This window comes from Dipodomys ordii, unplaced genomic scaffold (assembly GCF_000151885.1).
Source record: "Dipodomys ordii isolate 6190 unplaced genomic scaffold, Dord_2.0 Scaffold146, whole genome shotgun sequence".
NCBI lineage: Eukaryota > Metazoa > Chordata > Mammalia > Rodentia > Heteromyidae > Dipodomys > Dipodomys ordii.
This window is the reverse complement of record NW_012267362.1, coordinates 2921220-2948788: the sequence shown is the minus strand read 5'-3', so window position 1 is coordinate 2948788 and position 27569 is coordinate 2921220. Positions and strand designations below refer to the sequence as shown.

At 38.6% G+C, this 27569-nt stretch overlaps 1 protein-coding gene across 1 annotated transcript in view; it reads right to left on the bottom strand.

Moving 5' to 3' along the window:
• The window catches only part of Vav3 (vav 3 guanine nucleotide exchange factor), a 354621-nt gene that overhangs the window by 261333 nt on the left and 65719 nt on the right, over positions 1 to 27569 (bottom strand). The window contains exon 2 of the mRNA XM_013031889.1: positions 1743 to 1859. Coding sequence (XP_012887343.1) covers positions 1743 to 1859 — 117 coding nt within the window. The remainder of the gene's footprint in view (positions 1 to 1742; positions 1860 to 27569) is intronic.

Genomic DNA, 27569 nt, shown 5'->3' with positions numbered 1-27569 from the left:
TTCTGTTGGATTTATCTCTGCCAAAATATTGTAAATGCCCAGAAATAAATATATGCCTAAAAAGTATGCAGCTCATACTTTCACGTTCAATTTTTAGAATCTCAGCTTTCATAAAAAGTTTTGTTACTGAATGAAGCTAACAGGCCAGATTATTCCACCAGAATGAAATCATGCATTTTTGGTTATTTCTATAATTTCTCAACCCATAACACCACTATTTCTTGTGCATTTAACTGAAAAATGAATTGGTCCTCAATAAGCTTTAAAAAGTTCTTCCTTTTTCATTTCCCTAAATCATTTTCATTTTTCATTTCCCCAAAGAAGAATGTGAAAATCAGAGATTTTTTAAGGCCTAGGAAAAGAATAAAGAAGAATAAACGCAAAGCCCTGTCTCATGTTTCTCAGGGCTAACACCTTAGATCAGTGTCCAACTCATCTGGGTCTCTACTTGATTTCCCTTTATCTTTACGGCTGTATTTCAGGGCCATAAGTAAATGTGCTTCCATTCCCTCGCTAAGAGCCTGGATTTAAGTTCCTTGTACCAACCATCATTCTCCACCATTTCATTTGGGATCACAAGACAGTTGAACTACAGCTTGCTGGAGGTAAGAAGAAATCTTAGAAGCCATGCTGCTACAGAGAAGGTGAGTGATACCTAAAATATCACAAAATGAATCTAGAGCAAAACCATAGAGATAAAAAAACCCAGGCCTAAGTCTCCTACAGAGAACAGCTTCCCCAAATTTGTGGGATTTCAGTATCAAATCTCTAATGCTTTGGTCTGACTTTGTCTGGGGTTTTGTGTGTGCTAGTCCTGGAACTTGAACTCAGGACCTGGGTGCAGTCTTTTAGTTTTCATGATCAATACTGGAATTCTACAACTTCAACCATACCTCCAGTTCCAGGTTTGTTTGGTTGGGTTTTTTGGTGGCTAATTGGAGATAAGTCTCATAGAGTTTTCTGACTAGCATGGTTACGAATCTTGATCTTCAAATCTCAGCCACTTGAACAGCTAAGATTACAGTTAAGCCATGGGGTCTGGTTGTTTTGACCTAACTTGGTATACCTTCATTGCCAAGTAAACTAATCCATAATTTGCCTTTTATTTTGTAACCAAAATATTAGGTCTTATCAATAATAAAGTGTTACTCTCAGACCTTTGACAAAATACTACCACCTGAGTTAAAAAATAAAGACAAAGGGGGAAATTTCTCAACATTTTATGTATGCATGCATATATAAATGTATGTATGTATTTTACAGTGTTGAGGAATGAATCAGGCCCTTGAGCATGGTAGGCCACTGAGCTCTGATTTTTTTCTATGTCTTCATATTCGATAATAAAATCACCTGAGTAGGAATTAAGTAATGTTACCTCAGTTGCTTGGCTTATATAAAGCTATTTTTGTAAGGGGTTTAACTTTATGGCCAATCTCTTTATAATAAAAAAGTAACCTTAGAAAGGATGATTTCTTTTGCCTATCATATATTTATTAAACTCATAGTAACACTAAATATTAAAACTACTTCTACTTGAAAAACATCACTAAAGTCTAACCAATAGCTACTGAAATCCAAGATACAGGAAGTTACTTCTCTGACAAGGGTCTCATATCTATATCAAGGGTTGAAGACACAGGCATAGGTCAAGTCCTGGGTTCTATCTCCAGTACTGCAAAACATTTAAAAAATTGAAATATAAAACAATTTAAATTTAAAATGAAAATAAAACATGCTATTACCTTCCCAAAATCACGAACATCAAACAGGTCAAATGCCTCAAAGAGTTCACTTTTCTTCATTCCAAATGTCTCACAACAGGATGTAAGAAATGTCCGGATGTTCTTCAAACAGAGAAACTGAGGAATGGAAAAGAGCTATTAGTATATGCGACTACCAGCAACTACCATCCTCCTTGTGTAAAATGAGGAGGAAGGAAGCACTAATCCCAGTCCAGATTGCTTTCAGGTCACTTAGTCAACAGCACTGATTGAACTCCGATGCTCTCAGCACTAGTGACACTACAGTGACTAACAGGTACAATTTCTACCCTCAGGACACATGCATGCTAAAACAACAGTCTAGAACAAATGTAGCAGCACACACGAAAAGCAAGCATTTGTACTGACACTGTTCTATAGTTCCAGAAGGAGGAATGGGGAGGGTTGGGGCAGAGGGAGCGGATTAACCAGCATGATTAGAGATGTTCTCAGGGACCACAGGACAGTGAGTGCAGCTGGGATTTGGAGGTGTGAAGGGAATAGGACAGGTACTCTGGCCCTGAGACAGGGTCTAAAAAAGCCAGAGTGAGGTAAGGGCAGACAGGAAGGAGGTCAGTTAGGAAGGAAGTAGAGTCAACTGATGAAGGGTCTTATGGACGGCTCTGACTGATGTGAGAAGTCACTGGAGGTTTGGGTCACAGGAAGGACATGATCTAAGGTTGTAAAGGGGTATTTGGGGACTGCTATGATGTATACAGACTGACAGGCTTGATGGGTAAACCATGTAGAAAGCTACTGAGATAGTAAGAGATGTTTCCATTTTGATAGGAACAACTTGAGAGAGATTGGAAAGTTAGTCACAAAAGAGGAAGGAACAGTGGCCCAAATGAGGTCCGTGGGTAAAGCAAAGGGAGGAGAATCAGGTGTTCAAGGACAGAGGGCAACCTTAGGGAGGTGCATGGTCAACTCCTCCACACTAACTCAATGCAGTGGGGGGAGGGAGGAGGGAGGGAGAGGGGAGTTGACACAGATGTTACTGACAACTTAAAAACCGAAAGTTAGGCCAGGTGCTATGGCTCAAGCCTATAATCCTAGCTATTCAGGAATATGAGATCCGAGGTTTAAAAACCAGCACAAGCAGAAAGACTCCTACTAACCACAGAAATCCAGAAGTGGAGCTGTGGCTCAAGTGGTAGAGCACTAACCTTGTGCACAAAAGCTCAGGGACAGGGCCTATGCCCAGAGTTCAAAACCCCAGGACTGACAAAAAAAAGTCAGGATTCACTTTTAGCATCTAAGATTTAGATACACACACACACACACACACACACACACATCCTGAAAATAAATTGTTTTCAAAATATTACCTACCATGCACATTTTTATTTTGTTTTTTTTGTTTGTTTGTTTTTGCTGGTTGTGGGGCCTGAACTCTGGGCCTGGGCGCTGTCCCTCAGCTCTTCAGCTCAAGGCTAGTGCTCTACCACTTGAGCCACAGCGCCACTTCCGGCTTTTTTCTTTTTGCTTATGTGGTGCTGAGGAATCGAACCCAGGGCCTCGAGCATGCAAGGCAAGCGCTCTACCACTGAGCCACCTTCCCAGCCCCCATGCACATTTTTAAAGAGAACATTATATATACACACTCACACACACACACACACACACACACACACACACACACATATACAGATATATACACACATATATCTTTTTTTTTTTTTTTGGTGCTGATGGGGGGAGGGGCCTGAACTCTGGGCCTGAGCGCTGTCCCTCAGTTCTTCAGCTAAAGGCTAGCGCTCTACCACTTGAGCCACAGTACCACTTCCGGATTTTTCTACTTATGTGGTGCTGAAGAATCGAAGCCAGGGCCTCATGCATGCATTGCAAGCACTCTACCACTGAGCCACCTTCCCAGCCCCATATGTGTGTGTGTGTGTGTGTGTGTGTGTATACACACACATATGTCAAAACTTCATATACAGTGGTTTAGTACATGTCAATCACACCAAAATAATCTCTAAACATATTTTTGAAAACATAATTTCCAGTAAGTAACCAACATATTAGCATCTTTGCTTTCATTTATTTGTTAGTTTATTTTTGTGCTGAGACTAGAATTCTGGGACTGGGACTGGGACTGGGTGCTGTCTAGCTTTTTTACTCAAGGCTAGCACTCTACCACTTGACCCTTACCGCCACTTCCAGCTTTTTGGTGGTTAGTAGGAGCTAAGAGTCACTGACTTTCCTCCTCATATCTCAGCCTTCTGAACAAGCTTGAGCCAATAGTACCTGTTTGTTTTTAATTTAAAAGCATTGTCAATATTTTGTTTTGTCTCTGTCATTTGATTTATGGAAAGCACATCTGATTTCCTCTATATTTAAGGCATTCAGATTTAAGTGTTGTGGGCTTAATTTTGACAAGAGTCTTATCCTTCATAGGAACCACTCTGAGAGGCTTAAATATTTCAGGAGGGGCTAAACCATCAGGGAAGATCCGATCTTAAGCCTTTTGAAACAGAAAGGCTGCAGCCAATCAGCATGCACAGTTCCTGTTTTTGCTTTAAAAAATTCATAAAAGACCTTTACAACACAGAATCCCTCTGCATGTTACTCTTCCCCACACAGAATTGCTTATTTACAGATTAAAAGCCTTGCATTCTGCCAAGACAGGCAATAATTACTCTCGGGGGGATTATGCAACTGTTCACTTGCAATATTTCTTTTACATAATTAAGTGCCCAACTCATAACTCACCAAGGAACAAAGGCATAATGTCAAACACCACCCTCTGAAGATTTCATAGCAAACCCCAATTTTCCCCATGTGCAGAGAAAACTTCATTGGGTTTCTACAAAGTCCTTTAATCTCTAATTCAGGGGAAAAATAAAAAGCAAATCGTGTTACTGAAAGTAAAAACAGGATATAATAGTCATTGAAGACACAGGCAAGAAGGATTAGAAACGGGCTTTCCCCTCATTTCTGGAATCAATGTTAAGCTTAATTGCCCTTAACCAGTTCAATTCTACTTTTAAAAAAATCAACTAATACTGACTTGCATTTGAAAAAAGTTACTGGTTTGCTGACAATCCCCAAACTTGATTTCCCCCATTAAATATATCTTTTTAGTCAACACCTTCGGAAAGGGCATGTTACAGACAGGATAAGTGCAATATTACAGACACTGGAATACTACAGCACACTAAAACTGGGCTCTGTTTCAAGCTTCTCTATTAGATCTATCAGGGGATTTTTAACAGTGCTCCAGAATTCAGCTAATAGCACTAGGCACACACTTCCCTAGACGTTCCCCCAGTGTTCAGCCATATGCACAAGCAGGAGCCCAGTTGAGGGATGGAGGAGGCCTGCCCCAAGTCATTATGAAAACCCCAAACACAGCTGAGCCTGTGGGCCAGCTCAGCTGGCCTACCACTGCAACTCTTCTGTTCTGTAATTACCTTCCTTTGTTAAAAAAATCAATCTAAAAGATGAAAGAACAATATAAAAGAGCACTCTTTCCTATTCACACATTTCTAATAACATTATAATGCTTGTGCATACATCCCCTTTCTTTTTGTTTATTCGTGTGTGTGTGTGTGTGTGTGTGTGTGTGTGTGTGTGTGTGTGTGTGTGTGTTTACAGCACTGGAGATTGAAACCAGGGCTCTAAGTTACCACTGGGCTACATACCCATCCCTTTTCTGAGAGAGAGGCAGTTCTGGGGTTTGAACTCAGGGCCTGGGCAGTACCCCTTAGCTTTCTCACTCAAGGCTGAGGTACCATTTCAGCTACAGCTCCATTTCTAGCTTTTTTTTCTAGTTAATTGGACTTAAGAGTCTCAAGGACTTTCCTGACTAGGCTGGCTTTCAACTATGATCCTCAGATCTCAGCCTGCTGAGTAGGTAGGATTACAGGCTTGAGCCATCTGGAGTTTTTTCCCCATATTTTTAAAATGTATTTGGCTGAGCTATTTGAAAGTTTTAAGCACTGCACTTCAATAGTTCAATATGCATCTCCTAGAAACAAGGACATTTCCCTACAGACCAGCAGTACCAGTATTACATGTAAGAAAACAGCAACTTCAGATACCTAGACTCCATCCTGCATTAACTCTCCAGAATTGCCTATCCCATAATTTTTTACATTTTTTTACCTAACTTAGGCTCTAATCAAGTTATTTCATTGCATTTTTTTTTACCTCTGCAATAGCTTCTGATCTGAAAATCCTGCTTTTACTTTATGCCCGCATCGACTCTTTGACAAAACGGCTGATTGTTTTATAAATGTCTTACATTCTGCCTGAGTCTGATGACTTCTCATAGAATCATTAAATATGGTCTTCTATCCTTTTTATTGCCTCCAAAGTGAAGTCTAGATTCAGGAGAAAGAAACTGTCAGCAAAAATACTCCATACTGCGAACTACACATTCTACCCCATCAGAAGACAAAAGTGTTAGACTGTCTGTCCCACTGCCTATCTAATTATAAGCTCAATCTCCTGATTAACATGGTTCCTATTTACACCCCCTCCCATTGTAAAGGCATAAGTGTCCCTTTGTGTTCATAAATACTCAGAGGATAAAAACGCATTACTATGTGGCTGTCCTATTCCCAAATCATTCTCCACAATGGGTGTAGCATCTATTGATCATCCTTGCTTTACTCCATTTGGGACTATAAAACAAAGATTTCTTTCTAATTCTGTCATTATTTTCATATTCTTTTGTTTGAATAAATAGGGCTTCCCCTCTTTAGTTTCTCCCTTTTTTTTTAGTTTGTAATAATCAACTGCCATCATTATTCCTTCTGATCTTCATACTGTCCAGAATTTGCCCTTAAACTAGTTCTTTTGTCCGACTCCATTCCTCCTTGTGTTCTTGCTTATGTCAAGTTGTTCCCAATCCCTGTTTGTCCTGCTCTAATTCTGAACTCAGCCATTTCTCCAGGCAGATCTGTTTCATTTGTTAATAGTAAATAATTTAGGAACCAAAGCCTGAGCACCAGGCTACTGCTTGACGACAGGAGCCAATGACAATTAAATGTAACAATGCATCTACCTTTTGCTTAAGCCGGCTATCAGTTGCCATAGCAACAGCTAATATAAACTGGACTGGCCTAATGGGATCTTTCAGAAAAGTCCATACTTCTCTTTATGGAATGCCTAATAAGCAACTTTTTATCTCCTTAAGTTCAGAAAAAAAGGATGCTTGAGGTCACTAAAGATGATAAATAGGAGATTTGATGGCTAAGAGATATTTGGTGTCTCCTATAACATTATTTCAGTATAAGGGTTTTTTTCCCCCTGTGTATTTATTCTTTGAGATTGGAAGGAATGTGATAGTCCTTCATATAATCTGAAGCAGTTTAAAACAAAAACACTTCGTTCTGAGATACCAGGGTAAGCCCATCTCATCATTCTTCAATTATGTCTTACTCTTAAACAAAAACTACACAGCTTGGCTAAAATCCCAAAACCTAATAATAAGTGATAACCTTAGGATTTCTCAGGATTTAAAATTTTTAGGAATTTGAATAAAATAATTTAGGATTTTCAGATTATTGTGTGTACACATGCAAGATAAAGATCCAGTAAGGTTACAAATAGTGTTAATAATTACTCATTTACTTAAAAGATATTAATGAGGTACCTATTGTGTATTTGGCATCATGAAATATCATAAAACAGACCCCTAACTAGGTCTGATTCATTCGTTTGTTGAACAATTGTTAGCTTAATGAAAGTATCAAGAATTCAGTATAAAAAGCAAAAGGGCTGGGTGTTGGTAAATCAAGCTTGTAATTCTCAGGAGACCGAGATCTGAGGATCACAATTCGAAGCCCATCTGAAACAGGAAAATCTGTGAGACTCTTATCTCCAATTAACTGCTAAAAAGCTAGAAACAGGTGTGGTTCAAGTGGTACAGTACCAACCTTAAGCAACAAAGCTAAGTGGGGGGGAGGGCGGAGGGCCTGAGTTGGAGCACCAGTACCAGCACAATAAAAGTGAAAAAAAGCAAATATGGGCAGAGTGTATTGTCTCATGCATGCCTAATACTCCAAAACTATCCAGTAGGTAGAACTCATGGTTTGAGGTCAGTTTGAGGAAAAAAGTTAGCAAGGCTCCTATCTCACTCAAAAAGCTGGACCTGATGGTATACATTCTGTCATCCCAGAGAAGCCAAAGGCACTGGGAGGGAGGGTCCTATCTGAGACCATCTGAGACCATCTCTTGGCAAAAAACGCAGACCATCCCTGAAAAATAAGTCATGCTTAGGGCAGGACTCAAATGGTAGAGTACCTGTCAAGCAAGCCTGAGGCCCTGAGTTCAACTCCCAATCACACAGAAATGAAAAAGAACATGACCCAACTTCTCCCTCCTTGCCTACATAGTTGGGTAGAGCACAAAGAGGTGTGTAATGAGAGTAACTGTTACATGCTCCTTCAAAAGTTCCCCAGGAGTCCTGCAGGTACAGGGGCAGATTTTTAGAATAACTGATATAGCTCTAAAGGGTGAATGGAAGTTGACCAGGGTGGGGGCTGGAGTCCAGGGATAGAAAGGAAACAGCCGGACTAAGGGTGTGTGCGTAAGGAGGAGGGATCGTTCTGATCACCGCAACCCTGATGAGGAGCAATGAGAAAACTGGAGAAGGGAGATGAGGGTGACCTAGCCTGCCAAAAGGCTTGGCCTAAACCTGAATGAATGAATGAATGAATGCTGCATAAATCACTGTGGAGTTAAAGGATTTAAAGTAGCAAGAGTAAAATACTCTCAGAATTTTAAAATACTGCTCAAAAAATATTCTATGATTACTAGGGATATATGATTCCCTTTTTTTCTGTTTGTGCCCATACTGAGGCTTGAACTCAGGGCCTTGGCACTCTCACTTAGTCTTATTCATTCAAAGCTAGTGCTCTACCACTTAAATCACTCCTCTACTTCCAGCATTTTGATAGTTAGCTGGAGATGAGAAACTCATGGACTTTTCTTCATGGGTTGGCTTCAAACCCTGATCTTCAGATCTCAGTTCCCTGGGTAGCTAGGATTCTAGGCATGAGCCAACCATGCTTGGCAGGGTTATGATTCCTGAGTAACTGCTATGTTCCAGACTCTATGTAAAATGTCTATGCTATTTAGGCTTCATATCAAACTCCTCCAGTAAAGTTTCATTTTTCCTTTACATGAATCTAGTGGGGCTTAGAGGTTTACCCAAGATTATATAACTGGATTTGCCAAAGTAATGGAATCAGGATTCAAATCTAGGCATTCTGGCTACAAAGCCTGTATCCTTAAGTACTAAGTTCTAGTAAATCCATTTCACAGTATGTAGTATTAACTAGAAGTCTTTTTTTAATTAGGAGGGTGATGTAGATAGCAAAAGAATCATTAGAACAGTGACATATTAATCTGACAGGAAATGACACTCATTTAGATTGAGGATAGGAAGGAGACTAGAAAGAACTTTATGCATATGGATGGAAATATCTAGTAAATAACAGTATGGTTAGAGTAGGGGTTTAGAGAAACTTAAGAGTTATACTCATGTCTCTGCCTGGGCACTGTATAGCCAGCTGAAAATGGCAACAGCAAATGAGGACTTAGGTGGAGGAGCACAGGGACCAACCACAGATTGCATCAGTTAATTCTTTTTCTTTTTTGGGGGGCGGGGGAGGAGGAGAGAGGAGTATTGTCCTGGGGCTTGAACTGAAGACTCTATATCCTCTCTGGTTTTTTTTTTTTTAACTCATGACCAGAAAACTACCACTTGAGCCATGCTTCCACTTCAGCTCTTTACTGGTTAATTGGAGCTAAGAGGTTCTTGAATTTACTTGCCCAGGCTGGCTTTGAACCACAATCCTCAGATCTCAGCTTCCTGAATAGCTAGGATGACAGATGTGAGCCACAGGGTCTGGCTGCACCTACAGAAAAGCCCAGGGATAAGGTGCTACCTGGCCTGTCTCTAGGATAGCAGCGAAACACAATGTGTTCCAATAACAATGTGTTCCAGTCTTCTACTGTCTCTCCACCGCCCTCCCCCAAGTCTCCCCATCCCCCCAGAAGGACATTCATAGGTTGCTCGTGCAACGTCCAGGGATGGAAATAGTACAAAAGCATTCAACATCAATGCATGTAACTTTCAAAGAAGAAAGTACAGCATCAAGGAAGCGCTGAAATCGTGTCTAAAATTATCCCTCAGGCCAAGGCTCTCTGGATTAGAAAACGTTTCATAATCAGAAAGCTATCACCACAAAAGTGGCTTACCAAGATGTGACCATATTGCCACCGCCACAAAACTAGTGATACTAATGGACCTGAAGGGAACATTTAAAGGTCAGACTGCTAAATTCAGTGTAACACTAAAGCACCCTCCCCTTTCTCTTTACTGTACGAGTGAAGCATATGGCTTCTTTTCACTCATGGTATAGAAGCTATCCTGTCTTCTCTCAAGGATACAAATGCGAACAACATGACTTCCAACTATTCCAGGATTATGGGTAATAATGGACTTGCTGTGTTAACTAAGACGAGAAGAAAATTCTCCACAGCTTCCTGTGGCATGAGTTACTTCAAAACCAGTGGAGAAAGGGTATCCCAGAGGAAGGCTGGCTGTCCTCGACAACCAGAGGAAACTGACAACCGCAGGGACCACAAGGACACAAAAAGCTGAGCTGTCTGATGGAGAAAGAAATGTCCAGAGTCTCCTATCTTGGGGAGACACTCATTATTCCATTAGGAGAAATCCTGCATTTGAATTCTGACTGGCCATTAATAGATGGGCAGTTTTGAAAAGCGAAGAAGAGACTACCATGAAGCCAATTTACAAGTATTTCAGTAGAAAAGTTTTCCTAAGCTGAGCACAATGGCTCACACCTGTAATCCTAACTACTCAGGAGGCCGAGATCTGAGGATCACTGGTGTTCAGTCTAGTGCAGACAAATCCAAGATACTTTTATCTCTGACCAGTGAAGACGTGGAAGTGGAGGTATGGCTCAAGAGGCAGAGTACTAACATTGAGCAAAGAAGCTAAGGGATGGGGTGCCTTGGACTTATGTTCAATCTCCAGTACTGGCACATACACAAAAACAGTTTTACTTCTTAGCTCAGCCTTACTTAGCTCAAGCTTTAGCAAGCCTCTGTCCCAGTACTTTGCCATTCTAAGTCTTCCTCTACCCATCTCCAAATGGCTCAAGTCCTCCTCTCTGGAACTGGCAAAACAGAGACATGTAAAAGAGAACTATTACTAAATCAAGTTTGTTCCTTAGTAGAGTTTTCTAAGTTTGTTCTTCTAACCATATCTTCTCCTTTCACCCTACCTGCAGCTTAAAATTAAATGGCTAAGTCTTGCATAGGAATTATTTGTTGGAGTGAATAGCATATTCTTCTCCCCTTTAAGTCATTTGGTAGCAACACAGTGATAGATAGTATCCATCGCTTCTGTTCTTGAAGAACTCTCATTTTAGGACTCACCATGGTTTTTCCTTGTCCTCCTAATATTTATATAAAACCATCAAGGATGCTCAGAGAAGCAGATAGGAATGGGGAAAACTTGTTCCTTAGCTTGATCTTGGGCTCCGATCATTAAAACAACCCCTCCTCCCTCACCCAGCCAGTATTTCCATTTGGACAACTGCCTAAGCCTTGACTCATTGTCAATGGTAAAAATGTTTAAAATCACTTAATCAAAATATAGTAAATTGGTAGCATTTAAATTAAATGTTTTCTTCACATTGTTAAATGTTATGTATATTTCATAAAAATTAAATATGTGTGACTTGACAGAAGTGGTTAAGTTCATTAATGTCAGACAAAGTTGTAAAAACATACATGCATTCCCTTTGCTCTAGAGTCCCTGGCCCCACTGCTACCGTGGTGATGAAGTGCTTGACTACAGACAGCTACAGCCCTATGAATGGCTAATAGTTGTAAGAGAAGAAACTACAACTATTTCAGGTTTGTATCCACAAAGCTTTGGGAACAGTACATGTCTTCAAGTATTTTTTATGAATGGATGTTGATGCATTTTGCCTGTAGAAAAATGAAGAGATCATTCTTTGGTTGCCAGGGAACTCAAGAGTAAAAGTTCACATTCAATTCTCACGGTGTCCTCATATGTGTATATAGCAAAATCTTGCCATGCTCAAAAACAGAATATCACATTTTCACCTAAATTTGGAAGCTAGACCTAAAATACATTCCTACTCATGGACAAGTACAAGCTAGTTACTTAGAACATGAATCTTTTTGAGGAGTTGGTGGTATTGATGACTGTGACTTTCATTAGGCAGCTGTGTTCATAAATAATCTGCATTGCTATAAAGTGATTTGCAAGGACTCTGATCAAGGGTCCCATTGCACACATGCACACACACATATAAACATACACACACACCCATGCACATACATACAACTACAAGTCCCCTCTCTGCTTCCACCAGCTCTAGTCCCCCTAACGATTTACACTGCATGGTACAGAACTTCCATAGCATAGCCAAAGCCTTGGCCCCCATCTCCAGAACCATAAAGACAAAAAAACCAAAAATATAGGAAATGGCATTTTTAGCATACCATATATAACATATTTGGGCATTGCTTTTATGACCAGAGATGTTGAACATCTTGTGTCTGTTGACCCTTCTTATTTCTTCTTCAGAGAAGTGTCTAAGTCTTTTTTTTTATTTTTTATTTGTGAACATACTGTACAGAGAGGTTACAATTACATGGGCAGGATAATGCTTACATTTCTTACCAAGTGTCTAAGTCTTTAGACAAAAAAAAATCATGCTGATTTCCCTCATTTGTAATTAACTAGAATATGTCTATAAATCTACGAGTTAATCCAATGAATAGTAAAAGACAAATAATTACATGTGGACGTGAATAATTAAACAGCACTCTAAGCGTTCCCACACTGAGAACAAAGGAAAGTATTCTTAGCAGAGGTTCACAATGGCTCCGTAGCTATGTGCATATAAAATGATGCTTATCAAAATTTCCACCATAGGAATATCGATACAGTAAGTAAGATCATGATGGCAGAATCAATTCCAGACTCCTTCCAGCATTAGTCATCTGCCAGCATTAGTCCACCATGCTACACAGCCTCCCTGGGTGGTGATAGAAAGTTGCCCAGCAGTGTTAGGATCACAGGCCCATCACCTAAAAGCTGACTGCTAATCTCCAGTAAGACAAGCCCAATAGGATACTATATCTCCTCTCCTTTCCACCTTCAATGTCTGAATAAAGTGGAGGACTACTTGTACCCACCTCCCTTACTCCGAAAGTTTTAAGAAATCTAAAAAGACAGCTCAGCTAATACGCATTTTGCACAATGGATAGCCTCATCACGCCTGTTAGGCAAGTGCCTACCACCTGAGCCACACTCCCCGCTCTGAGTCTTACTCATTTATGTTGATATAAACGTGTACTTTTTTCCTTCACTGCAGTCAATGCTGGAAACTTCTGTCACACTGTTTGCTCCCAAACACACCACATCACACACACACACACACACACACACACACATCCCTTCGAAGATCATGTTTTTGTATTTGCTACTATGCTGCAAACCAATATTTAATATAAACTAAAAAAATCAACATTCAAAAGCAAAATTTGTACTTACTATGGGAAGAACCATTGGAAGAAAAAGTACAACAAAAACATACCCGAAAACACTACATTAATAGACATTGTACCAATTTTACATGCTTTATTGTTCCTATCCAAAGATAAGAAAAACATGGTTTATCTTCCTCAAATATGATACTAATTGAACTCAGAAATAGGCAGGACATTTGTTTGCGACTCAAAGCAAATTCTCTATGGTTTACCCTCAAGCCACTGTCCCCTGGAGTTGGCAGTATTCTCAATGCCCAGAAGTGTGCACCTGATAAGGACAACGGAATCCAGCAAACTGAGAAATCAGCTTTGATCCAGACAGCTTCAACCATGAGCTGAACTTGGTATTTCTTTTGGCTACAGTGATTGCCAAAAAATGCTATTCATCACAGCAGTATCAACCAAGAGCCTAAACAAAAAAATGGTATGGCCAAGCACTGGTGGCTCACACCTGTAATCCTAGCTACCAAGTAGGCCAAGATCTGAGGATCACAGTTCAAAGGCAGCCCAAGGCAGGAAAGTCCTCATGAGACTCTTATCTCCAATTAGCCACCAGAAAAATGGAAGTCACACTGCAGCTCAAAGTGGTAGAACACTAGCCTTGAGCAAAAAGAGCTCCGGGGCAGTGCTCTGAGTTCAAGCCCCATGACTGACAAAAAAAAAATACTATGATACTGACTCACATCTTTAATAATAGCTACTCAGGAGTCTGAATCTGAAGATCAGGGTTTAAAGTAAGCCAGGACAGGATTGTCTATGAGATGCTTATCTTTAATTAGCCAGCAGAAAGCCAGAAGTGGAGCTGGGACTCAACTTATACAGATTTAGCCTTGATTAGAGAAAACTCAGTCCTGAGTTCAAGCCTTAATACCAGCGCACACACACACACACACACACACACACACACACACACACACACAACACACGTGTAATTTTTAAACCATTTTTACCCAGATTATATTAAATATCACAACCATTATTTGAGGAGAGGAGATATATATTTTCCATTTAAAAAACAGCAAAAATTACTCTTCCTTTTGATAGATTTTCTTGAAAAATCCATTTTCCAATAGTTTATCCTTCCATCTCCATAACAAATTTTAGCATATAAACTACACCTCATATGTTGAAAACTTTTTAGAAATCTATTGCCAAGAATATGTCTTGGCATTCTCCGTTCAAAAGCTTTGATGAAGCTGGGTGCTGGTGGCTCACACTTGTAATCCTAGCTACTCAGGAGGCTGAGATCTGAGGATCTTGGTTCAAAGCCAACCCAGGGAAGAAAAGTCCGTGAAACTCTTATCTCCAATAAACCACCAGAAAATGGGAAGTGACTCCAACCAATCTGTTATTCTGCTTCTAACTAAAAAGGTTTGGCTGGGCACCAAGGGCTCATGCCTATAATCCTAGCTAATCAGGAGGCTGAGAGATCTACTGATTGTGGTTCAAAGCCAGTCTGGGCACAAAAGTTCCTGAGAGACTCTTATCTCCAATTAACCAGTCAAAACCTGGAAGTGGAGCTATGGCCCAAAGTGACAGAGTGCTAACCTTGAGCAAAAAGAGCTCAGGGACAGCTCCAAGGCCCTGAGTTCAAGCCCCATGACCAACCAAAAAAAAAGTTTGATGGTTACTTTTTAACATCCTTAAGGGCAGAGAACAGAATACTCTGCTAATTTCTGTATATGAAGTAAAAAAGTTTATGCCTATTGGCATACTAAATAATAAAGAGACCACTGCTATTAATCAGTATGGCATTTCCTTATTGAAAGAGATTATCGGTAGTACAACTAAAACTCAAATGAAACATAGCCCCAGGTGATTGCAACTTCTGAGGAAAAAAGGCATATGCAACTTTCCTCTAAAAACAACCAACAGAAATGCTTAAATTGCAAAGTAAATCAGGAAAATTCTGAGCTCCAAACTATGCAAGCCACCTTTGTCTCTTCCTACAGAAGTGAACGTCATTTTCTCTCTTAATGACTTGCGATAGATTGCTTCTGCTTGCTGATTAATTTTGAAGCAATTTTATTGCAAAATTATTCTCCACATGTTCAGTCATTGTTGTTCTGTACCAAATGACACTCTATTTTTTTAACTCACATTTCTAACCTCTGGTTAATATTATCTCTCCACCCACGCCTCCTCAAATTTAGCAGCATCCCCAAATGTTATACCAGTCAAAAAGCGAATCATTTGCATTTGATAGTCTGGGCCTACAAAAGTTAAATGACCTTACAGTCACTTAGCCAGTGGTAGAGGATATAAGCACCAATCTGTCTGATCCCAGAGCCCATATTTCATGAATAAACTAATTACCTTCTTAAAGATACACTATTGCTTCTTTTCATTTTTTGGCTACAATTATTAGCGTATACAAACTGTACAGATTAGTAGGATGCACTGTGACTATGCATATAGCATGGATTCTACTTTTCTCACTCTGCTCCTCCCTTCTCCTGAGCTTTTTCCATGATTTGGTATTCCTTCTTTTCTCCACATATGAAGGGAAAAACATGTGACATTTGTCTGAGTCTGGCTTAACATGATGACCTCTAGTTCAATCCATTTTCCTTTAAATGACAATATTTCAGCATTTGTTTAATGGCCAAATCATTCTCTATTGTATATATGCATATATGTACATATATATGTAATATATGTATATATCTATATAGTATTTTCTGATCTACTCATCCATCAGTGGGCACCTAAACTGATTCCATAACTTGGCAATTGTGGATAATATCACAGAAAACATGCATATGCAGATGTATCTACTGTATGCTGACTTGCATTTTTAAGGTGTATACCCAAGAGTGGTATAGCTGAATCAGATGGTAGTTGTACTTTAAGTTTCTGAAGAACCTCCACACTGGTTTCCACAGTGGCAGCAACACAATTCTTGATGGCAGAATCTCAAATTTATAGTAAGACCTTCAATTTCTTCCTAGTTCTCTTCCCCTGTGTATACACATATACATGTACATATACACATATGAACGTGTGTACTTATGTAAATATATGTGTCTATATATGCATATATACATGTTCACATATACATATGCATCATTGCATGTGTGTGTAACATCTGCCTTAAATTAAGCTATGTTTAGAAGAAGTAACAATCCAGGCAGCCTAGGCATAAACTCAAGACCTTATTTAAAAAATAATCAGAGCACAAAGGACTGGAGATGTGATTCAAGTGGTAGAGTACCTGATTCCAAAATCCCAGTGCCACCAATAAAAGGGTGGGAGAGCCTTTGGAGTCTGACAAGCTTGACTTTGTATCACCTACCCACTAACTAGGTGACTTTGGGAAGTTAGCTTTCTAAGACCTAGACTGTAAAATGTAGAGATTCTATGTCCTACAGGATAGTCCTTAGTCTATGAAATTATGCACATCAAACATAATTTTAATAAGCAGTATGCATTCTAAATGTTATTATTACTATAGATAAAATGATAAATCAATGAATTAAAACATACTAATGAGTTTCAAATGACAAACAGGTCATAATGACATGCCATTGTTTCAGTAATTATTATTAGGCAATTATTTAATCTGGGTTTCCTTTTATAAAATGGAAATCCCTAACAGGACTAGTGTATTAGGTAAGATAGTCAAAAATCTGTTTCATTCATCATGTACCAAGTGTCCATTTTGTGCTGATCATCACATTAAGCACAGACTGAGTATAAGGCTAGATGCTAGAAATACACAGAAGACCAAGGAGCTTCTTCTCCCAAGAAGACTGTGGTCCAAGGAATAACTTTAAGAAAAATTCATCTTTAGTCTTCTCTTTACTTGCTTGTAAACTTCTTTTCAGATTTTTTTTTGTTAGTCATGAGGCTTGAACTCAGGACCTGGGCACTGTCCCTAAGCTCTTTCGCTCAAGGCTAGCACTCTACCACTTGAGCCACTGCTCCATTTCCAGTTCTCTGATGGTTAACTAGAGATAAAGGGATTCAAGGACTTTCCTTCCCAGACAGCCTTTGAACCGTGATCCCCAGATCTGAGTCTCCTGAGTAGTTAGGATTATAAGTGTGAGCCACCAGCACCCAGCTTCTCATTATTATTATTATGTATTATTTCTCTCTTTCTCTCTCCCTCATTCTATCCCTCCCTTTCTATTTCTTCTACCAACTCCTCATCTTTCCCATCTGAATTCTGGCAATATTTAAGATTATTACTTATAGAAGAAAACACAGAACAATGAGTTTGAAATTAGTTCAGGTTAGCCTCCTCTATATCTATATATGCAATAAATATAGTAAACCAACATGCATCCATTAAAATATATGCATGGGAGCCAGGAGAGGGGGACATGTCTCAGTGGCAGAGCATTTATCTAAACCCCCCAAGCATTGTCTTTGCCTGGACATCACACTTGACCCTCCATTCCCAGGCCATATGAATGTCAGCATTAGTATTCCACTGATATCTTAGCTGGTTCTTTTCCCATGTGCCCACCTGTACAGGGTCTGGCACTAAGGTAAGTGCTATCCATCTTCTGTCCACAGCTAACACAAAGGATTAGCTGAATTGTTTTCATCCAGAGTAATCTAACTAAAATTAAGAGTACAAAACTGTTTTAAAATACATACAAAGTAAAAACCTTGGTCAAGTTGCTAAAACTTAAGTGTTTCTCTACAAAGAAATTAATATGCATGAGTCAGTTGTTCCTTATTGTCAGTTATTCTGTCACGGAACCTGTTCATTTTTAGCACTATAGCTGTATTTTGTGACTTACTTTTGGAACAGGAGGCTACAACACCATTGCAAATTATGTTTTATTAATACTTTACTGTAATAACTTCTCTATTAATACCTTAGCCAGGTGTTACTTAGTATAAATATTTGCTTTGTAAAAGCAAATGTTTGATTTTTTAATATGCCTTGGAATAGACTTTTCCCAAAGTACCCATTTCCAACTTTATAATTAAAAAGAAAAATCACACAGTATAAGTGTTTAAGAAATCTTAAAACACAACCCTTGTGCTTCCAAGGTTATATGAAACCTATTTTTAAGACAATAAGCAATGAATATGACATTGTCCTTACCATGTCCAACTTTTTTCCTCACTAAGTTGCTATGTCTGCCCATAATTACAAAGTAATCAAACTTCTACATGAAATAATAATTGTCAGGGCCATCATCATGCAAGAACAGGCATCATGAGTTACTAGGAACATGTTTATTTGTTTCTATCTCCAGGGAGAAAATCTCCCAGAAGTGAAGAATTAGCCTAAGCCAGCACATAGGGCTCAGATTGGGCTACAACATGTCATGGCTGCCAACATCTCCTTCAAAAGCTCTCTTTCCAGATTTGCCCAGAAACAGAAACTGCTGACCAGGCCCATATTTCCAATGGTCATCTGTTAAATGCTTATTAACTTAAGGGATGTTTTCATACAAGGGCTACTCTAAGGGAAAAAAAATCTCAGCCAGTAGTTCTTATTTCAAGAGAATAAGTTTTTTTAAAAAAAAAGGTAAAAATATGATTTTTCACTACTCAAAGGAATGTTAGAAGGAAAAATGGGTAGAAATTAAAACTAGCACCAAATTATCAGGTGCACTGTCTTCATCGTATGACAGGTCCCTTCCTAACTGCAGAAAGTTTCAGTATAAATTCTCCGACATCCCAATGAAGAAAAGCTAAAAGCTCAATGGAAGGAAAGTGATACAAGTGATACAGGTTTCATTACCCAAGAAATGTCATTATTACTCCCAAATCTTAGATTATAGCTGTCAGAAAAAGAAACAGAAAGATAATCATTTCCAGTTATATTACTCTCTATAATTTAAGACAATAATATTTACTTAAGAATTCATGATTTGGCACATGTCAAATCAGTAAGCTATGGAAAAGAGACATAAAGCCTTAAGTCTTATATTATTTGTTCACACTCATATAATTATCAAATGTAGTTTCCTACATACTTTCTCCAGGCATATTCCAAAGACAGAGAAATAATCTCAAAGCTCTGATGTCTCAGTTGTCCAAAGCACACACTCATTTATCACACATAAATTTTACCTTCTATTCCATTAGTTAGTCACATTTATTCTAATGCAAAAAGATGATGAGAATTCTTCCCTATGGATCCAAGTTTCTATCACTTCCTTTACCCGAGTCTCCCATAAAGTGCGTTATGGTCCTACTGTCTAATGAGAGAAGAGACATCATGAGCTAGAGCTCCAAGTCCTTATCCAAGAGGAAACAAAGACCTCTGAGAAGCTAGAGGAAGCAGAAGCCAGAGCCAAAATGTTTCAGACACTTCTTAGAGAAGGCACTGGAAGGGCGCTCACTACCAGGACTTGAGCAAGGAGCTAGAGTCAATATAATGTCCTGAAAGGCAAAGATAACCACAGCGGACATCTGGATTCCATTTAAATTGTGCTTCTTCACATTGGTTCTTAGCTGCTATTTTTTTTAAGTGAAGGAATTTGAAAAATGATTGGTAAAGCACTTCTATAGGTTTTACTGTAAGTGCCAGGCACGATTCTAAGCAATCTTATTCAATTGTTCAAGCAATTCTTCAAGTATTTTACCCCCATTTTATGGACAGAAAGAGGCAAGAAGGAGCTAAACCATTGTACAATATCAAATAAACAACAGGTAGAGGGATAGAGCTTTAGGCTGAAGCAGCCTGTCTGTATAATTATGGCTCTAAACATCTTTCTGTTTTTATATCTAATGACACAGGAAAGAAAAGCTCAAAAGTTTAACTTCTTCACTGTATAGTTTTAATTTATAATAAATAAAAAGCAGCAGCCAAGACAGCCAGTGCTTTAGCCTATAATCTTAACCATCCAGGAGGCTGTGATTTGTAGATCAAGGTTTGAAGCTAGCTGGGGCAGGAAAGTCCATGAGACTCTTATCTCCAAATAACCAACCAAAGAGCTGGACATACAGCTGTGGCTCAAGTGATAAGGCACCATCCTTGAGTGAAAACAGGTAAGGGACAGTACCTAGGCTCTGAGTTCAAACCCCAGTACCGGTACATATACATATACCGGTATATATACATATACATATACGTTTACATATGCATATACATATACTTATGTTAGTATTATTTTTGTTTTATTAAATAGTAATCCCATCCCAACATGTATCCTAGCTCAAATGCTAATCACATATAAATTCTACATAATTCTATATAGCTATGAAACTTTGTATCTAATATACATGAATCGTATAGTTCTGAGAACTTGTTTGTTAATGTTCCTGAAGTGGCTGACAGAAATTTTCCTATGGAATAATCAAGCAATAATGCCAAAGAACTGCTGCTGTGTTTAGGGGTCTTTAATGAATTACCCTCAGAAACTGCCCCCATGAGGATCCAGTTTCACCATGGATTTCATACATAAGGACAGTAACTCTCCTTGGCAGAGGAAATACTAGAAAATATTTCCTTCAATGCCCACTGCACGGGCAAGACTGATTTCCTCCAGAAGGACACAGATACCCGCTGTCCAATTTGGAGATCCAGGTGCATTTTTGTAAAATATTGGTAGGCAACTTATAGTTGGCAGAACAAGCTGGACATAAATCAAGTATTTAAGAAAAAAATCAATCAATTGATAAAGCTTTCCCATAAAGAGACTCTACTTTGGGCAAGAAGAGGCCTTCAGAAGACCAGAATGTAAAATACCCCTTCTCATTCCCTATTCCCAACCCCTCCCCACCCCTCCCCCCCACCCCGAACTATTGATCCTCCAGTATCATCACGATCATTTTCATTCATCAAACTAACTACACAGCAGCCAACCTGATATCTAAGATACTGTATGCATTCTCTTTGTTGATCAAATTGCTTTATCATTCAATGTTAGGATATTTTATTTATTTTTTTATATTTTAAATAAGTTTTTTATTGTGAAAATACCATACAGAGGGGTTACAGTTACATGAGCAAGGTAATGAGTACATTTCTTATCAAGCATTGTTGCTTCCTCCTTTGTTTTTTCCCTACCATATTTTTATTGTAACAATATTGTATAGAGGGGTTGCAGTTACATGAGTAAGGTAATGAGTACATTTCCTATCCAGCATTGTTACCTCCTCCTTTGTTTTTTCCCTACCATCCCTCCCCACCTCCACAACTCCTCTTTTACCCCCTTCCCCAGGAAATTGAAAAGTTTGTTTTCTACATAGTGTCTTGTACATCTCGTTGTTACAATGGGTCGTCAACCTGTATCCTAATTTCAGCGTTTTATTTTCCTTCCCCTCCTCAAATTAGAAAACTGTATAACCAAGATTCAGGACACCAAAATCAAATACAGTGAAAACAAGGGTTATACCATGGGGGAAGAACATATAAAAGAAACAAAAATGTCACATAGTATATTATAAACACATTAAAAACAATAGCAAGTAAGAAAAACCCACTTGGGTCCCTATCTTATATGGTCATATGTATATAACTTTTGATCTTTTCTGCTTGTCCTAGACATATAGTAGTTATTGCAAATAAGGGAAAACATGAGACCTATGTTTCTTTGGGCCTGGCTTAATTCATTTAATACATTTTTCCATTTTTTCCATTTCCTAACAAATGGAGCAATGTCATTCTTTCTGATGGATATACACACACACACACACACACACACACACACATTTTCTTGATCCATTCATCTACTGAGGGGCATCTGGGTTGGTTCCATATCTTAGCTATGGTAAATAATGCTGCAATAAACATAGCTGTGCTGATAGCTTTAGTATAGCCTTGCTTGTGTTCGTTTGGGTAAATGCCCCAAAGTGGGATTTCTGGGTCACAGGGGAGCTCTATGTGGAGTCTTTTGAGGAAACTCCCTACTACTTTTCAAAGTGGTTGAACAAGTTTACACTCCCACCAACAATGCAATAGGGTTCCCTTCTGTCCACATCCTCTCCAGCATCTGTTGTTATTAGAGTTCTTGATGATAGCCATTCTAACTGGGGTGAGGTGATATCTCAATGTTGTTTTGATTTGCATTTCTCTTATGGCTGGAGAGGTTGAGCATTTCTTCATGTGTCTATTGGCCATTCTTATTTCCGCTTCAAAGGAGCTTCTCTTTAAGTCTTTAGCCTACTTATTTATCGGGCAGTTGTTTCTTTGAGGATTTGTTGCTGGGGGATTTAATTTTTTGAGTTCTAAATATATTTTAGATATGAGATCCTTGTCTGTTGTATGACTAGTGAAGATCTTCTCCCAATCCTTGGGCTTTCTTTTAATATACCTAGGAGTTAACTAAAGAAGTGAAGGACTTCTATGATAAAAACCTTAAAAACCTGAAAAAGGAAATTAAAGCAGAATTCAGGAAGTGGGAAAAAAACCTCCCTGGCTCCTAGATTGGGAGGATTAACATCGTGAAAATGGGCATTGCTTCCAAAGCCTATCTACAAATTCAATGTGAAACCTATCAATAGTCAAACCTCATTCGTCAATGAAATACAATCCAAAAATTCGTATGGAACAATAAAAGACCCCGAAGAGCAAAAAGAATTGTTAAGTGCATTTTAAAAAGTACTTATAAATCACAATGCTGGTGGCTCACGACTATAACTCTAGTTACTCAGGAGGCTGTGATCTGAGGATCAAGGTTTGAAGATTTTTATCTCTGCTAAACTTAAAAAAAGAAGACGAAGAAGCCATGAAGTGGTGCTGTGCTGTAGCTCAAGTGATGAGTGTTAGCCTTGAGCTAAAAAGCTCAGGGACAATATCCAGGCCCTGAGTTCAAGCCCCAAGACAGGCCCCAAAAAACAAAAACAAAACCTTACATAAAGACTTTAAGGTATTTGCTCACAAATATGGTCTTCAACAATCTAAATTTACTGCAAAGTTCTTTATTTCCTCAGCCACAAAGCCTTCTAATTATAACCCAAGCCTATTATACTGGAATACACAGGGGTCAGAGGTGTACACTTTTGTGTGGTGCTTGTAATTTATCTTTTAAAAGACTGGCATTCCATTAATAGAGATACAACACCAATTTTAAAAAGAAAAAGACAGTTTAGGAATGTCTCATTCCATTTAAAACACCTTTTCAGAACTACAACCTTTTACTCCTATTATGCATCTCAGAACTAAACAGTTTCATAGAGTTTTAGAGTTTCATAGCAATCACTGAACAGATTTGGTGGGAAAAAAATCCCTATTACGTTAAGTGAAGTAAGCCAGGCCCAAAGAAACATAGGTCCCATGGTTTCTCTTATTTGCAATAACTGGTACATGTCTAGCACAAGCAGAAAAGGTCAAAAGCTATGTACATATGACCATATAAGATGATGCTAAGCAAAATGAACCCCAAGACAAGGACACAAGAGGTTTTATCTTTCTTGCTATTGTTTTTAATGTACTGTGTAATTTTTCTGTTTCGTTTGTATGTTTTTCCCTGTGGTATAACTCTTTTTCACTGCATTTGATGTCTGTGCCCTGCATCTTGTATTTACATTTTTCTAATTTGGGGAGGGGAAGGGAAATAACAAAATGCTGAAATAAGGTACAGGTTGACCCATTGTAGCAATGAGATATACAAGACACTATGTCAAAAACAAACTTTACAACTTGGAGGGAGGGGGGAGTTGGTAAGGTGGGGAGGGAAGGGACGGTAGGGGAAAAACAAAGGAGGGACAATGCTAGATAGGAAATGTACTCATTGCCTTATTCATGTAACTGTAACCCTTTTGTACAGTATCTTTACAATAAAATATATATATTAAAAAAAGAAATAGGAAAAGTAACGTAACCTGTACAAGACAGTGCCCAGTATCTAACCTATAAATGGATAAAAACTTAGGCCCCGAAATACCAATGTGTGTAAGGTTCACAACTAAGACAGAGAGCCAAACCCAAGAAGAGGGCTCAAAGACAAATGTCTGAAAAGTGTTAAGAACAAAGCAACTACCCCAGAGAATTTCCAGGGACAGGCAGAGACCAGAGATGTCTTTGCAGTTCAGTCACCTAGAGAAGAGATACCAAGAAAGACATATTGGATTAACAACTGATCTAGTAAATGCCCTTTACTACTTCGCCTACAGGGTAGGAAAAGCATCAGCAGTAACAAGAGGCAACTGGTTCTTAAGCGATCAGCCCTTCTCCACCAAGGGGTGAGGAGAGGAAGAGGACAGAAGGGATGACAAGGGCATATGGACAGCTGAGAATGTCAGAAGAAAGGGAAAGGGAGGATGCAAAGCAGACGGGCAGGCAGACAGGAGAGAAGCTACCCACACAGCCACAATCCCAGCTAAATCCAAAAGCCATCTATCCACCCAGTGGGGGCAGCAAGTGAGGTCAATCAGCCTACAGCACCACATCCTGCAGATCCGCCCGCCATGGCACCTGGGGATTACTCACAACTGATCTGACCTCAGGTGGTACTTCCTCAGTAGAGCCTGGCACTCTCAGATTACACCCTTCCTACATTTACGGTATTAGAGTAAGTCTGCTCTCTTAGGAAGGTGAGAGCAGACATTCAGGTATGCCATGTGATTTCATTATTACCTTTCCTATTTTAAAAAAGAAAGTCTGGCAAAATCCCAAGTCTCATAAACACTAGTGTGTGTTTCATATTAAGACATTTGTTTTTTTTTAAAGATTACAGAGTTAAATTATGACTAAAGACATATCTTTGTCGAACTTAAAAACTAATGTTGAATTTTTAGTGATTTTTAGGTAATAGATGTTTCATTATTCTTTCAGGCAAAAGAATACTGTTATAATTTGAGTCCACTGATTTAAAAAAATGACATTATAAGGTTAACCAAGCAAGAAAGCAGATCAATATTCCACACTTACAAAACCTATGTACATACATATGTGTGCACAGATGTGTAGAAATGCTATAAATTCAGTAATAGCTATCTCTGGGTAGTGAGCTTTCATATTATTCCTGTTTTTTCCCTGTAAGTAGAAAGTACTTTTTTTTTTTTTTTTCAATTTTATCCATTTATAGTGATATGTGCAGTATTAGAATATAGTTAGGTTGTGGGTAATTAAGTTCAACAAAGTCCGAAAGAAAGTGGTCTTCTTGAGTTAATAGGCAAAGCATACATTGGAAATTGTGACAAAGAACACACATGAGCAAAAAGAAGACGGGCAATGATAAGTTCAAATACAAGCATATAAGGTGAGTGTTCTCAAAGGATTTTAAAAGCATGCTCCAATAGCATATAGCTTTTTCTTATTCATGTAACGTATATTTTTGTCTGCTACATATACCAGAATCGGAATAAACATTATTTCAAAAATGTCCTAGTCTTGGTGTATGGTCACAGCATTTAGGGAAGAGCTGAATAGGATGACAATGAATCTGTCACAATACCAATTCCAAAACCAATAACCATGGCTCTTATAACCCAAACCATGTTATACCAAGCAGTTAATTCCCTGTATGAGTATCAATTAAACAGCATACTTTTCAAATTATAAAGATGAATACTCCAAGACAACTTGCAGTAGGTATGTCCTAAGCAGGAGACTTAACACCAAAAGGAGTCTGTCTTTGCAATCTCTTTTGGTGTGCCAGACTTTACCAGTGAAGTTTATTATTTAAAAAGTAATCTCAGGGCCAAATAAGAAACTACAGCTGTAAGAGTATTACTCTACAGTGAACATACAGTACTTCATATTAAATTAGATGCTGACATCTAATTTGGACAATAATGCTACTAATGATAACAGTGATGCCAGTGTTTTTTCTTTTTTTTTTTTTTAAACAGAACTATCTTAAGCTCAAGAAGACTGAGAGAAAAATATGACAAGCAAAAAACAGATCTTTCCTATTAAGGAAAAACAATTTTTAACACAGAAATATAAAAAAAGTACTCCCTTATGTGGTAATGATATTAAATTATTTGTTGAGAACAGAGCTAAGTAATCCAATTCCACTGCAATGTAACAACAGTGTAAGATTTAAATGTAACTTACAATGGGTTCATGTTATAAAACACATTTAAAACTGCTGCTGCCCTGGAAAGTACTTCCAGTGCCTACCCAGGTCATACTGAAATACTGGTGGTCCCAAGTTTACTGAAATAAATCATTTAAAAAGTTATCTGGAAGGACAAAAATATGCCTTAGTAATAACATATCCAACTCAAATTTAACCTACTTAAATGAGTTTTATTTCATTCCTATTAATAAACCTTTATTTCACTTACATTGGAGCAATAATTTTTTTCCATATTTTCCTTGCCCAAAAATTCAAAGAAAACCCAAAATGATTAGTAAAATGGAGGAAGTAACACCCTTTTAATTTGTTTCAAATATATTGAAGGTTTAAAAGTGTTAAAGTTTCTAATTCCTAGGAGAACATTATCTGAATGAATACCCTAATGGCAAACCACTGTACAATGCTTCAGCTGCACTGGGTGCAGAGGGGTAGGGATAATCTTCAAAGCACCCCAGTCTCCAGACGAGGACAGAGGTACACTGGTTTGTATTATTGCGACATCCACATAGCGGTCTAGGTTGCTTTTCCTTCACCAAGGGCTATCTCAGAGAAGCATTATGCTTGACCTCCAAATTTGGCAGACAATTTACTGATGAGGTTCATAACCTTTGGATTACTCTGATACTTTGACATATTTGCAGGGTTCTGGGCCACATCCTGGAAGGCCACCATCACCTCTGGATCCTGAAAAGAAAGTTTGGTTTGTTTTCAGTATGTAAAGGTATCCCCCTGGATCTATAGTTCAGCAGCCTAAGTCCCAACCTTTGCCCCAACTCTTTATGTTAGACCCATAACTTCATCACGGTCAAATTAACTGGAATTTTAGATAAGTCCCTGAAATGTAAAAATTTTATGCACTTCTAAGTTAAGCTCATTTGGATCATTTGAACTATATAATAAAAAAAGGCACTTAATTTTGATATGAAAAAACGGGACAACTAAATGAAATGGCTATTATTTCCTGAAACCATTTTTTTTTTTTACTTGAACTGACGGTCTGGGCACTGTTCCTGAGCTTTATTGCTCAACGCTGGTGCTCTTCCACCTAAGCCACAGCTTCACTCCTAGCTCTTGGCTGGTTAATGGAAATAAAGTCTCATGGACTTTCTCCTGCCTGGACTTTGAGAGGAGATCCTCAGATCTCAGCCTTCTGAGTAGCTAGTATTAAAGGCATGAACCACGAATGCCTGGTACTGAAAATAATTTTTAAAAACTTGGATCTAGGGGCTGGGAAAGTGGCTCAGTGGTAGAGTGCTTGCCTCGCATGCAGGAGGTCCTGGGTTCAATTCCTCAG